Genomic DNA, 14,586 nt, shown 5'->3' on the forward strand with positions numbered 1-14,586 from the left:
CAAAGCCTGTCCCGGAGGAGCCAAGTCCCCCTGCGAAGGACACGGCAAGTGTGACGACGGTCACCTCGGCAGCGGGAACTGCACGTGCGACACCGGCTTTCAAGGCACGGCCTGCGAGCGATGCCTCGACGGGCACTTTGGGCCGCAATGCAAAGGTGAGGGGGGGGACAAGCAACCCTGGTCTGACAGTACTCTAGATTACGACCTCCACATTCTTCTGATGTCATTTCCTGTGTTCAGCGTGTAACTGCTCAGAGCACGGGGCGTGTGTGGAGGGTCTTAAAGGGACCGGCTCCTGTTTCTGCGACCAGGGATGGACCGGACAGCACTGTGAGACACAACTAGGTAATTTGACGGTAGTCAATATTCCCCGGTTTTATTTTGCTTTTCCCCAATGACCAGCCCCTTCAAAACTCTTGTATGTTATTGTATCATACAGCAGGCCAACAGAGTTCCATAGGTGACTCCAATGCACAGAAATTGAATTTGACCTACAGTGATGGAAGCTCTAATATCCCACTCTTTCCCCCCCCCCCCCCCCCCCACCAGCTGAGGGCCCTGTCTGCTCCCCTGTCTGCTCCCCCAGTGGCGTGTGTACAGACAACAACACATGCGTGTGCAAACCTTTCTACGAGGGAGACGGCTACAACTGCACACGTACGAAGCGACAAACATTCATCCACACACGACATGAACACACGTATTGTATTGATAATGAATCCCGTGAACAGATGAGAAATGCCCAAACCCCGACAAAAACAATTTCCCTCAAAAGCACAGTTTCTCCCCCACCTCCTCCTCTGTCTCCCCCTAGTGGCCGACATGTGCTCCACCTGGAACGGAGGCTGTGCCCCGGGGGCCATGTGCAGCCAGCAGGGGGAGAAGGTGAGCTGCACCTGCCCCAAAGGCCACTCCGGAGACGGCTTCTCCTGCCAGCCCGTGGACCCCTGCGCCTCCGGAGAGAACGGGGGGTGCCATGAGCACGCCACCTGCACCATGACGGGCCCGGTGAGAGGGGGGTGGGGAGGACTGCCAGCCACTGTGAGGAGGGGGGGTGGGGGGGTAACTGTCAACACGAGGATGGTCTGGTCGGTAACATTATTCGAGTGTTACACACTGTGTGTGTGTGTGTCTAGGGAAAGAAAAAATGTGCGTGCAAGGACGACTACCTCGGCGACGGGCTGACCTGTGTGCCGAAGGAGGTGCTGCTCGACCGCTGTGCCACAGAGAACGGGCAGTGCCACCTGGACGCCAAGTGTACCGACCTCCACTTTGAGGGTAACGTTTGGCTTGATGTTTACCTCAGGAAAAGGAAATGCAACTTACCAGTGTCCTCAAACACAGTATCATCCATAGAACTGCGAGTGGTGTGTTGTGTTTGTTCCATGTCATTTCATCTGAGCCCCCACCTTCCACACACACACACAGATAGCACTGTTGGTGTATTCCACTACCGTTCGCCGAAGGGCCAGTACATGTTGAACTACACCCAAGCCCAGGAGGCCTGCGCTGAAAAAGGAGCCACAGTTGCCACCTACACACAGCTCTCCTATGCACAGCAGGTGAGTAAACACACACAGATGTACAACTACACACACACACACACAGAATATAAGTACATAGACCCACAAAAATGATTTTTCATGCGCAAAACACACAGCGCTGTCTTTCGTCATACATCATACTAGTCACCACACTCTGCCGTAGGCTGGCTACAACCTGTGTGCAGCAGGCTGGCTGGAGCAAGCCAGAGTGTCCTACCCCACCACCTACTCCAACCCCAAGTGTGGATTCGGTCACGTGGGCATCGTAGACTACGGCAAGCGCAACAACCTCAGCGAGACCTGGGACACCTTCTGCCACAGGGTCAAAGGTCAGGACAGCGTCGGCTGCGAGTGCGCGAGCTCATTTGCGTTAGTATTTGTGTACACGTTCGTTCATGTTCATGCGTGTCTGTCCTCTCCAGAGGTGACATGCGAGTGTAAACCAGGCTATGTGGGAGATGGATCCCTGTGTGTGGGGAACCTCATGCAGGTCCTCAGCACCAGGCCCATGTTCTCCAACTTCCTGTCGGTAAGTGGCCGAGGAACCGGATATCTCAAAAGGATCCCCCCTTAACCCTCGTGCTGCCTTCGGGTCACATGACCCAAAGGTTCATAACGAACCATCGTTGTGTTTACCCAATTTTACCCAATACAAAAACAAATTAAAATAATTTTCTTTTAACCTTTGCAATGTGGGGGGTCTGAGACAGCCTAGCTGTTAAAAGAAAATGCTTCACTTTGTCTTTGTATGCGGTAAATTTGTCGCAATACGACGGTGGGTCACAATGACTGATGGGTCAGAATGACCCGAAGATAACACAAGGGTTAACGGGCCGTTACAAGGACAGGTGCATAGAATTTCTGGGCCTGGCTTTCTCTTGACAGTTTCCCAGCAGTCTATCCGCTCCTGCTGTATGTGCTGCTTCTTCTGTTTCTGAGCACAGAAGGGGTTAATATGCCTGGTACTACCATGTACCGTTTTTGTCAAGATGCAATTGGATATTTATACCAGGAAGCACTTCACTGATTGGTCGGCTCCTTTTCCTCCAGCAAATCCTGAACTACTCCCAGATCTCTGAGTCAGGGAGAGAGTTTGTGAAGCGACTGAGCAACCTGACCATTCAATCCACTCTGTTTGTCCCGGCTAATGATGGCCTATACCCGAACCAGGTCAGATACACACACACACACTCAAAACGTATTTGATGCTTCAATTTAACGTGGATTCATAGACATCTCTTAATATTTGTGCCGGTGTCTTGGTTATAGACGTTGACCCACAGGGACATCGAGTACCATCTATCGGAGGGTCGTGCGCTGGCCCTGAAGGACCTGAACAACGGCAGCCACATCCACACACACCTGGGCCACAGCCTCACCGTTCTGGGCATCGCTGACTTCCTCAACCCCAACATCCTGGTAAGGCAGTCAGAAGCACAGCAAGCAGATGACCACAGCAATGTTCAGCCACATCGTTGACCTCGCACTGTCTTCACCCAGTCCTCCCGGTACATCAACGACCGATTCATCATAGACTCCAACATCCCGGCATCCAATGGGATCATCCACGTGCTCCAGGGACCCCTAATAGCCCCGCCTCCTAAGCCCACGGTGAGAGAATAACCTTATAGAGACTTAGCCTAACAGGTTTGGGGACATTTCCTTTTTAACCTTTAGCTGAGTGAGTTCTAAATATTTCCAACAGTCTCCACAGCGCAAGTTATTTTTCCAAAATGGTAGCTAGCTAGCTAGCTTTAGTTAGCTTCTGGCTGAGTTACTTATCATAATACTCATAGCAATGCTACTACCATGCTAGTGTTACTTGTCAGCCTTCTCATTAGTACATTTTGAAGCCATAGTAAAACGTTTGTCACAGTTTTTGTCTATCGGAAAATATTTGTGACGCTACTCTTTAACGGGTTAAACGTTGGGGTCTGACCCTTGACCTCTGGGCCCGTCTGTGATTGGTTCTCCAGCTCCCTGTAGGTCACAAGGCAGGGATGGGAATTGGAGTTGTGCTGCTGGTCATGGTTGTGATTGGGGTTGGCTTCGTGGGCTATCACTTTTACACCCGCAAAACCAAACCCTTCCAATTCCACTACTTCAAGGTGAGTGTGTAGACATGTAGTGATCGCTCCATCCCTTCTGAAAACATTCCATGGGTAGCACGTTTTGTTAGACCTTAAACTCGAGTTGACTTCCCCCCCCCCCTGGACTAGGATAATGAGGAGGAGGACTCCACGCCCCCAGACTGTAACCCTAGCATCTGTAACCCCATGTATGTCTCCGCCCCTGACCTCACTGACCACACCTCTTCTGACCTGCCTGTAAGTAATACCCAACACCATCATTCCAGGATCTTTCATTTGCTAAAACCACTAAAAGGTCAAGTTATGTCCAAATACTAATTCTACCCTGAACTATATAACAAATTCCCATTTGCCTGAAGAAAAAAAAGGTGCACTACAATTTATATAGTATGGTTCACCTTACTACTGTAACACAATCTTAAAGCATGGTATACTATATACACACAAGTACAACTACTAATATACACTAGGCTTTTTTTAAATACTAATAATCGTTGCAACTTAATTGACAGAACACATTTATACATTGCACCGAATACTAATTTGTCACAGAATACTATACTAGGTGACAAACGGTACACTAGCAGAACTGCAGTTTAACAAAACACTACAAGCTACAATAACAGTGAATAGTTAACCACCAAAAAACACCCGTTTAACAACAAACTAACACCACTACAGAACACCAGACATGTGTGTATCTCTTGTTTGCTAGGAGGACAAGCACCAGGTGGTTGACAGCGGTCCCTATGACCTGCTCCAGGCCAGCTGAGGCACCCACACTGTGGCCTGTTGTAGCGCATCACCACCACACAGGGGCAGTATGGTCTCCAACCCAATCCTGATAAGTTCCTGTACATAATTGATTAGAGGGCTATATGCTATTTGGTAAATCCTTTACAGATCAAAATGTTCTTATTATAAATACATGTAAATGTGTGAATATGCTGCCTTCAAAAAGATAACAGAATGTTTTCATATCTTTATTGTACGAAATGAGCAGGTCAGTTTTTACCGTGACAAAATAAAGCAAAGAAACAATAATTGGCAGCAAGCATTACTTTGTCCATTCATCCAAGGCAACCATCTCAATACCTTTAAAACCAGCCAATAGACAACCAATGAGAACATATGGTAAATTGGCCTCTTTCTAATATTAATGTTAGTACATTTTACTTGTGTCGAGTCTTCAATTTGGCGACCAAATTCTCTGGTTAAAAAATGTCAGTGACGCTAACAGAACTGTAGTTCCACATTAAATGCTATTCAACAATACTGTTGAAATAATTTAACTGGTATGTTTGAAACTAAGTTGCATTATGAAACATTACTGTCACTACACTCCCCTCATGCCCTATATCAATTGTGTATTGTCACTAATCTGTAATACCATTTTAATATTTATCTGTGGCAGTCCTCATGTAACAGTGCAATTCTGGTACTACTACTACTACTAAGTTCAACTATAGTTACAAACTGTGTTACCACAACCAACAGTCTTTAGTTTAACAACGCCTTCACTTCAATACGTTACATTTTTTGTATCGGTCAAATAAATGCATCAAGAACAAATTATTAACACTTCATGTAGTGCAAATTGAAAAGAAGTGTCTTAGCTTCAACATCTGCCTCCACAGTGAGTCATTGCACAGCCGGTCCAGGACAGGGCTGGACCACTTCCACCCTCTTAGCTTAGATCTCACGTTGAAGGAATTCACGCGAGTATTGTGGAATGTAGACATTCCCCAGATGCACAAATGCATTAAAGCTTTTTGAAACGAAAAGATGGATTAGAGGGGGGGGGGGGGGGGGTGGTCGGGAATCAAAGGATTAGGACTTTAAAAAGGCACAATGTGACTTAAAAAAAGTAACCAAATCCTGATTTGAGGAAGATTGTGGCTAGAGAAACCGATGATGGGGGCGTCTATGATTAGACTTTGGGAAGTATGCAGAAGAGACAAGTGCCCAGTGTGACATATACTTAAATTAGAGGCATAGCATGTGTTTGGATCCCTGAACAGCTTATGCAAGAAAGAACAAGATTCGACCGCATTGGAAATGTCCAGGAAATTGCCGTTTGTACATGCTGCTCCGTGAAGCGTAACGATGGCTAGGTTAAGAGACAAGGCACAACTGTTGCTTCAGATGCCTGTGGGCATGACTGATAACTGATAACAAGTGCACCCTGAGAGAAGGGGGAAAAGCAGGAACTAAATGGTAAGCTTGGGATATGACAGGTCAACAGACAAGGTTAAAGTGGTCATGTTAGGGGATAGGGTGCAGAAAATGCCAGTTTGTCAATATAAAAACACCTGAGATTGATATGTACCGCTCATCCAATACGGCAACAGAGTGTACCAGAAAGTACCTTTTGACATCACTTCCTCTTCCTGGGGCTCCTGTCAGAATCCTGTCTCCTGTCAGCAGAGTCCTCCCGCTGGGCTTTGAGGCTGGCGGCCGGGGCGTGTTTCGTTTGGGGCCTCGGTTGGTCCTTGGGCCTCTTGGCCTTGGGTTCAGCTGGGGGGGCCCTGGCCTTGCGAGCACCCAGGAAGGTTTTGAGGAGGCAGATGGCTGCTACGGTGACAGACAGGGACCAGAGCACCAGGGGCCCCGGCAGAGTCCCAACGTGGCCCCTCACCTGCCTCAGCGCCTGGGCCAGCATGCTGTCTGGACTGGGCTGGGCCGGGACCTTCTCCTGCACAGGCAAAAGTTCACTCACTCGTATGTCACATCAGCTTTGCTACGCCTAACCACACAAGCACCGCTCTCATACACGAATCATGTGATGTGTTCAGGGGCTGGAGATTAGGTGGAGTCCATCTGTGAAGCTCAAACAATGATAGCTACTGTTTCAAGAGGCAATTTTATGCTTGGAGCTAAGTCTTTTTTTCTTCTAAAGTTTCCATCTAACCTTAACAGTCTAAGGAGAGGCTAGGCCCACACTAGTGATGCTTGTCTGCACAGTGTGTGTGTGTGTGTGTGGGGGGGGGGGGGGAAGGGGGCGCTCACCTTCAGTCCATGCTGACTCAGCATCTCTTCCAGGGCGAGGTCGCCCAACTGCACTGTGGGATAGAACTCCTCCACGTAATGTCTCCTCCACCACTGCTGAGGTCGCGACCTGACAACACACACACACACCTCCCAAATGACCACTCCAATATAAAAGCTTTGACGTTACACAATTACATATTGTAAGCATGTTCATTTTAAGGATTTATTATTATCTAATATTCTGATACGTGTGAGAAGAGCCCACAATAATTGTACAGGCATGGAAAAAGAAATTGGCATGGATTCTATCATCTACACCAGCCTCTCGCAACCCTGGTCCTCAGGGACCCCCCTGCCCTGCATGTTCTGGATGTTTCCCTGCTTCAACACACCTGATTCAAATGAATGGGTCCTTATCAAGCTCAGCTGAAGCCTGGTTACGACACATTCATTTGAATCAGGCGTGTTGGAAGAAGGAAACATCTAACTGACCAGGGGGGTATTCCAGAAAGCTGGTTTGCGACATAACCGGGTAAGTTAACTCTCCAGCTGACACACAATGTTGCAGCAACCTACTGGCAATGTTGCTACAACGCTGGCTGTCATATGAGGAGTTAACTTACCCGGGTATGTTGCATAACCTGCTTTCTGGAATACCCACCAGGGTTGAGAAAGGCTGATATAGACCTACGAAGCGGTAAACACCTTGTGTGGCGGTTGTACGTACCCGTCCTCGTTGGGCTGTGTCCACCAGTACCTGTACAGGCTGGCTCGGATGTAGGCTGGCGGGGCCTGGCTGAAGGGGTACCGGGCCTCATCCGCCTGGACCAGACTCACCACTGGAACACACAGGTCACAGAGAGATGTTTGGAACCCCGGCAGCCACCATAGCTCCCAAATCCTCCTTTACACTCACACACACACACACACACACACACGCACGCACGCAGTAGCTTTCGACACGGAACATCAACTATGAACGACGCCTCTAAAGCAATCTCTGCGTCGTGGTCATGGGAGAGCACATGGGGGTTTCCCCCCGAGGGCATGGACGTCCTTACCGTCCTCCTTGCCCTGCAGCAGCCTGTGGACCAGGCTGGTGAACCAGGGGCTGTGTTTGTGGGGCCCCTGGGCTGCCTGCCACAGCTGCCAGTCCAGCCTGGCCTGATAGGGGCTCGTCACCGGAGGGGCCGCACTCTCGTTCCCCGGCTTGTACATGAACTCGATCTCCTGTGAGGGGGTGGGGGGGGTGGGGGGGAAAGAGATAGACGAGGTAGACAGTGAGTGAGTGGATTACATCGGCTAGTGTAATTGAGACCCGTATTGGACATGTCTAGGAATCACAAAATACAAAAAAAAATACAAAAATAACAACTATCAAAACACAGCTCATCCCCCGTTTGTCCCTCACCGTCCATGTAGCTTTGTCCATGCTGCCCTCCAGGACTATCTCAGGCCGTCCCTGCAGGCCGGGGACCGCGCCGTCCAGGGCGTAGGAGCCCACCAGCCTGTAGCGCTCCACCAGGCTAGAGATCCTCTTCAGCTCTGGGAGGATCCTGCTGTTTGACCCCGGCTCAAACGACGTGTACGGCACCTGGGGGAGGAGGGGTCCATTGGACATGGGACCAATCAGAAGACTGACAGATGGCCAACTCTGAATATTGATACAACATACTGTACTGTAATTGCATAGATTTTTTTTTATGTTACTTCCAATTAATTTGATCACAATCTAGTCAGTGGGAGAGATTCACTCGTTAGTTGACCCAGACAAGCTAACCAATAACAAGGCCACATGCCTTGGTCCAATTGGGTCGATTTAGGATGTGTCTGATAGAACATGAATGAATGTAGATTGAATTCAATTTTGTGTAGTTCAATCACACTACAACTACCACAGACCAACACTCACCACACTGATGGCAAACATCCCCACGGCAGCCGCGCCAAAGACCACCCATTGGAGGAGAGCCCAGAGCTTCCAGAAGCACCCTCTCACAGACACACACCTACGAGGAAACGCTCAGGTCAGCGAGGACTCAAAGCCACGCAGAAAGCCATGCCATGAACGACACTGAACAGTTCTGGCGCATGTTCGAAACGGATAGCTCAATCTTGGCAGTTCCTTCCAACCATTGCTATATTAGATACATTTCCTGGATGTTCTGGAAGGTTCCAAACTCACCCAAGCATGGAAGCTACTAGCTCCCAGGTGAGAGAGAGCACCCCCACCCAGATGCTGGGGACAGTCGCCGCCTTGAGCAGCTCGTCAAACTGGTGCTGGGTGAAGGCTGAGGACGAGAACAGGTCTTGCCTTCAGAAACATTCACTGCGAGCGACCACAACCACCAACCTCGTCCTCATTCAAATACGCTCATTAGCCTCCAAACAAGATCAGCTAGCTTACATTCACAAGGGTTTATGGGGTGTGGTGGAATTTTGGACCTACTGGTTTTGGAGGACATAGTCCCAGCCTCCCAGTTCAGCTCCAGGTGGAAGAGAACTTTGACACAGTAGATGATGAGGACCCAGATGCCCAGCTCTGTCACTAAAGTAAGACCTGACAGCAAACTCTGACCCCAGGCTAGAGAGAGACACACAGACAAAACGTGTTTAGACAAGTTCTAGTTTATCCAATAAACCACAGCCACCAAGCCATCTTTTGTTGCGCTCCAGTATGGAGTATGAGTCATAGGCTCTAGGGCTGTATTAGGTCAGGCTGAGGGAAGGCGTGTGTGTGTGTGTTGCATAAGAGGAATGAGGGCATACTCCTAGCCAGTCTCTTCTTGGCATGCCCCAGACATGCGGACACATGGTCGTCGTCCAGCAGGGAAAAGCTCAGGGCCAACGCCAGAAGGTTGAGGGGGGTCAGGTTCCCTGTCAGCATGCAGGTGGCCTGGTGCACAACCTGGTAAACACACACACACACAAAGGAGTGACGGGATGAACTCTAATGTGTACCAACTTTCGGAGAGAAACAAAACTTGATTTTATAATATCAAACGTGATATTCACGCCGTTACAATAACACTTGCATGTGTGTAAAAAAAAAACACACGCACGCATACACACACACACACACCTGCAAGTAGAAGGCTCCCAGTCTGAGGCAGCGCATGGGGGCAAAGTAAAGGAGCGGCAGCACCGTCTCCGACACCAGCACGCCCACAGTGCCCAACCTCAGCAGCCAATCAGGCAGCTGGTGGGCGAACCACGCTAAAGGGGTGGGGCTACCTTGGGTCTCAAACAGGTGGCTCAGAGCTGGGGGGGGGGGACAGATGGGAATGACTGCTCAGGAAGACCAAGATCAGAGACAAAAGATATGGCGTACATGGTGTCTACATTAAGATGCACTTGTATACACAGTTTCTCCAGTGAGGTGTAATGGTTCAACAGTGTCTAGTCAGGTGTGACAGTATACAGTTTCTCCAATGAGGTTTGTGCCTGGCGGTCCTTACCAGTGAGTCCCCACCAGCTAGGGCAGTGGCTGGCCAGCTTAGCGACCCCGGAACCGAACGTGAGGCGGAACAGCAGCCAGCGCGCCAGCCAGAAGGTCACCGCGTCGTGGTGACTGGAGGCGGAGCGCCTGTGCAGGAGGTTGAGCGGCGCGATGAGGACGGTCAGAAACCCCGCCTCCAGCAGCAGACCGTCCCTGAGGAGAGCCAATCAGGTGTCATCAATTAGTCAGTGCCTTTGACCGACTCATCCATTCGCAGGCAGACCTGGTACAGAACAGCACGACATGTCAACCCTATAACCTTCCCATCCCCCTGACCTATACCTAACCCTCCTCTTAAGGAAAACATTATACGTTTCAAGCAAAAAAGAAAGATTGATGTATTTTTCGCTCATTTTGCAATTGCAAAAGAAATAAACAAACTTTTATGTAAATGTAAAAGCTTTCCACTGGCGTACAACCCAGTTTGTTTGTTTCGAGTTCTAAACATAGGGTACATACATTGTTGAAATCATACTCAAACCAAAAAACGCATAATAAAACATATGCCGTAGTCTTGTTCACCCCATAAATATTCTGGGAGGATGAGTCATCATCTGCCAGAAAAGCACACACACCCATAACCTGAACAAGCCAACACAAGTCTGGGTACAAATTACGCCAGGGGCCTGTTCCATTAAGCCAGTTTACCGAATAAGCCAGGCTCATATCAGGGAAAGTAACAGACGCAAGCTGGCAAATTCTGTGAACTCGCGTAATGGAATAGGGCCCAGGAAGCCAACTTGTTTAGTTGTTTTTTTACAACCATCTATTTACCACATAAAACGCGTTTGAACAGTTTCCATGTACTACCAACATTTACATTACATTTATTCATTTAGCGGACGCTTTTATCCAAAGCGACTTCCGAGAGAGAGCTTTACAAAAGTGCATAGGTCACTAATCAGAACAACGAGATAGCCACAAAACATTGCGGGTAGCCAAAACATGACGCATACATTGTGAAAAGCAAATAAGTGCCAACGCTATGCATGGATGTGCATTCGCCTTTATGTTCCCTCTAGACCAAAAGTCAATAAGATGTGAATGGTATTAAGCCATGCTTTCTAAAGTATACAGCATTATGAAGACTGGTTTGGCCCACTACTAAAAATGCTTGCCTGCTGCTACAATAACATTAAAATACTGTGCATAAACAAACACATTTTAGATTACAGGTGTGCTGTTTTGTATCCCACATTGGTAGATGTAATGTAGAGAACAAGTAAAAGCAATGTGTGAACAACAATAAGTCGATTTGACTTGCAAATGTGATAGGTGAAGTGCGCCAAAATGCTACGGGTCCTTAACAACAACTTGACTTTGCCTCGCTCACGAGTCATGACCAGACAAGCGAGTTTGCAGTTGAAAAAATGAGTGCAGCTTCCCAACAGGTGTTGATAGCTTTGAGACTGAAGACCAAATAGGGAAACTTACCATGCAAATCGCAGGAAGGCCTGACCCACCTGTTGACAGAATAAGTTAAGGGAGATAAAGGATGGTGTTCTATTTTTATTTTTTTGCTGATCTTTTAACGTATTCACACACACACAGTGCCTACCTGGCAGAGGGAGAGGTAGAGGCCCCAGAGGACCAGGAACACCAGGCTGTCTCTGAGGGGCTCAAGGAGGGCAGCGCCCAGGGACAACAGTACCCCCACCAGGCAGAGCAGCTCCATGGTCTCAGGGCGCCCCAGCCCCAGGTGGGGCCCCAGCCACAGCAGAGAGGGTGAGGCCTGGAGCTGCTCCAACAGCGGCCTGTCACCCGACACACCAGGCTCCACCAGACGCACAGGAAGGACCCCCTCGTTCCCATAGAGACCTGGACACAGACAAAGAGGGGGGGGGGGGGGGGGGCATGGATAAAGATAACAAGTGAAAGAGGGGGGGAAAGTTGGGGGGTCAATGCTGGGTGTGAAGGCAGGTTGTGGTGGGAATATGTGAGTCTATGCAGTTGTGGGTTGAAATAGGACCCCTGACACAAGGTCAGCTAACTTTGCTTGATCTAATCCTGAGAATACTGTGGAATTGTGTGATAATGAAAAGGCTTAGGATAATAAAGATCAAGTTTTTCTTGCTGAACGAGCACAATAACTTTGACTCTGGCCACACTAGCACTCAACATTTGAAAGTAATTCCACAACAATGTAATTGGTTCAAAAATAGACCAATGATAAGGTTGTTCTTTGAATTTACGTGCAAATTCGGAAGTTGTGAGTAGTTCATTATGGGCATGAGAAGGTTAAGGCACTTAGAGCACACAGATTGTATTGTGCACAAACCAATGCGTTTTGGTTGCACTGACAAATGTCATTATGCCGACAACGACCCATGAAAAATGGGAAATGAATGTTGGCATTTGTGGTCAATCTGAAGTTACCGGAGTCTCGTTGATCTTTAAAGATCTAGCTACTGCTACGTTGGCTAATTCACATCTCAGCTCAGCTCCAACACAAATTATAATTGTATTTGACACATAATGCTTCTTTCCTTTTGAGAAATAAGCATTATCTGTCTTCGGCTATGGAATGATGACGGGTCATTCCCATTGGGCTACGTGACAGTCGGTGGAAATCACAGCCTTACTTTTTATGTGACGTTGCAACAACGTAGCTCATTGTAACAATGTAGCTCATTGTAGATTAAGTGCAGAAGCATGGCCAAAGTAAAGAATCAAAAGCAAGGAGCTCAAAATAGGATCTTGTTTTAGATTTGTTTTTCTTTAAACACGCTACTATTGACATAGAAGACGTTATAATCATATACCCAGTGCATTGACGACATTCCTGATGGAAGTCATGTCCTCAAAAGACCCTGGATAGTTCTGGCTGTTGGTGCTAGGCTACAGTACACGTGCATTAGTACCCGCGACACAGAAAGACAAATGAATTGCACTTAATTGAAACTTAACGGCTGGAATGCGACATTTGTGAACCATCATCGTCACGCGGCCAGCCATGAATCAGGATAACTTTGCAGAAAACATTGCCAAACACCAACGGATTGAGGAAGCGATTCCGCCCTTTAGATCAATGTACAGCCAATCTTTGAGTTGAGTATTTGAGGAATACCAACTCTAAACACGCAAAAACTCCTAATAAAAATACAACACAATCTTACCTGGAATCTGGACGTAAAGGGATCCAAAAGCAAACATGTAGATAACTGACATACTCCACAAAAAAACGTGTCGTGGTAGTTTTATTTTCCCCATTGTTAAAGCTTTTTGGGTTTAAGTTATTTTTCGGTTTGATGGTGCAACGAGACGTGCCCCGCTGGTTCTCCCAGTACTGCAGAATGAAGTGGTCGTGGATTTGTGGAAGGCTTGCTTCACTTGATTGTGCCCATGCGTGAACTGTCGACTGTCTAGCAGTCAGCATTAACAATACGTCAGTCTGCGCGCGTTTATTTAAAACACATGTCATATGGCATCAAGAAGATAGGCTAACCCTGATAGATTATTGCAATACTCTGTGAAAGGATTAATAAACAATACATACTGTAGATATAAACAAGCTAAAGTTTTGGCACTTCCTTATGTAACTGGGAAAGTAATGGTCAGACAGGCATACGATATACATGGATACGAAGATGCGTGTGCTTGTGTAAACAATTCGTGCGGAAGGACATTAATATGAAACTATTCAATAGGGGTTATGCGGAGCGCCCAGCATTCGAACCGGAAAACAGATGTAATCGTTTCCGCTTCTCACTTCCGTACATATCTGCAGCGCTAGGTGATGCAAAGAACTTATATTGACAGAGAAGTTCAAGCATTTTATAAATTATATTACTCTCTACATTAAGCTAAGTGTGACAGGTAAGAATAAAGTGATGAGTTTATATAACGTTATAATAGCCTAACGTTAGGCCGTTTCCCAGGAGGTAACCTAACGCTAGCTCCACACATTACAACGTTAGCCTACAGTACATACACAAATAAGTTATCAATGAAATATATGAATTCAACAAATTAATTTAAGCTCATTTTAATTTACATATCCATATAAATCATTATTCTGGTTTCTATGGCTAGGACCTGCAGTTCCTAGAAGGAATTAAGTTTACTAGCCTACTACTAGACAAAAAAAACGTTAAAGTTAGCAGGTGCATAAGATTACGCTACCGACAAAATTTCCCTGTCAGGGTCTTTGGGAAAGCGATGAAAGGCATAAATGCTGTCACATTGGTAGTTGTTGCAGTTGATTGCCGAACACTGAGTCCACTTGGACTTCGTTGTCATATTGTGTCTCTTTCTGTGTAACTGTTATAACTAGCTAGTATATGTAACTTTGTTACTATTAGTCCAGGCAAAGTAGCGTTTTACGACAGACTTTTTTTTTTTTGCAGCTTAGATCATTTCTATGAGGTGTCCAGAACAACATACTAAAAGTCCTAAGAAATCCTAGTTGAGAAAATATGTTAAATTCTCATCAATCCGAGATGTGTGCCAATAAGGCCAGGCA

General features: G+C 47.3%; 2 protein-coding genes across 4 annotated transcripts in view; one reads left to right on the forward strand and one right to left on the reverse strand.

Moving 5' to 3' along the window:
• stab2 (stabilin 2) overlaps window positions 1–5,445 on the forward strand; it is a 23,427-nt gene extending 17,982 nt beyond the window's left edge. Inside the window, exons 54-67 of the mRNA XM_062483487.1 lie at window positions 6–155; window positions 241–345; window positions 550–657; window positions 815–1,008; window positions 1,137–1,278; window positions 1,429–1,562; window positions 1,708–1,873; window positions 1,967–2,073; window positions 2,595–2,714; window positions 2,814–2,963; window positions 3,045–3,155; window positions 3,521–3,652; window positions 3,764–3,871; window positions 4,350–5,445. Coding sequence (XP_062339471.1) covers window positions 6–155; window positions 241–345; window positions 550–657; window positions 815–1,008; window positions 1,137–1,278; window positions 1,429–1,562; window positions 1,708–1,873; window positions 1,967–2,073; window positions 2,595–2,714; window positions 2,814–2,963; window positions 3,045–3,155; window positions 3,521–3,652; window positions 3,764–3,871; window positions 4,350–4,406 — 1,784 coding nt within the window. The 3' untranslated portion in view covers window positions 4,407–5,445. The remainder of the gene's footprint in view (window positions 1–5; window positions 156–240; window positions 346–549; window positions 658–814; window positions 1,009–1,136; window positions 1,279–1,428; window positions 1,563–1,707; window positions 1,874–1,966; window positions 2,074–2,594; window positions 2,715–2,813; window positions 2,964–3,044; window positions 3,156–3,520; window positions 3,653–3,763; window positions 3,872–4,349) is intronic.
• Window positions 4,605–13,475, reverse strand: LOC134037921 (lipase maturation factor 2-like). 3 transcript variants are annotated; one of them, XM_062483490.1, is made up of 15 exons: window positions 13,241–13,475; window positions 11,683–11,942; window positions 11,559–11,587; window positions 10,084–10,277; window positions 9,708–9,886; window positions 9,395–9,533; window positions 9,075–9,209; window positions 8,811–8,916; window positions 8,538–8,634; window positions 8,037–8,219; window positions 7,687–7,855; window positions 7,353–7,464; window positions 6,644–6,752; window positions 6,003–6,329; window positions 4,605–5,402 (listed from the first exon to the last, which is right to left on the reverse strand). In XM_062483490.1, exons 1-14 carry the CDS (start codon window positions 13,332–13,334, stop codon window positions 6,012–6,014), a joined length of 2,124 nt encoding a protein of 707 aa, XP_062339474.1. In that variant the 5' UTR covers window positions 13,335–13,475; the 3' UTR covers window positions 4,605–5,402; window positions 6,003–6,011. The 3 variants fall into 3 exon arrangements, with proteins under 3 accessions (XP_062339474.1, XP_062339473.1, XP_062339472.1); XM_062483489.1 differs by having other exon boundaries at window positions 4,605–5,744; XM_062483488.1 differs by having other exon boundaries at window positions 4,605–6,329; window positions 13,241–13,474.
• Window positions 13,476–14,586: the final 1,111 nt, after the last annotated feature.

This window comes from Osmerus eperlanus, chromosome 17 (assembly GCF_963692335.1).
Source record: "Osmerus eperlanus chromosome 17, fOsmEpe2.1, whole genome shotgun sequence".
Taxonomy (NCBI): domain Eukaryota; kingdom Metazoa; phylum Chordata; class Actinopteri; order Osmeriformes; family Osmeridae; genus Osmerus; species Osmerus eperlanus.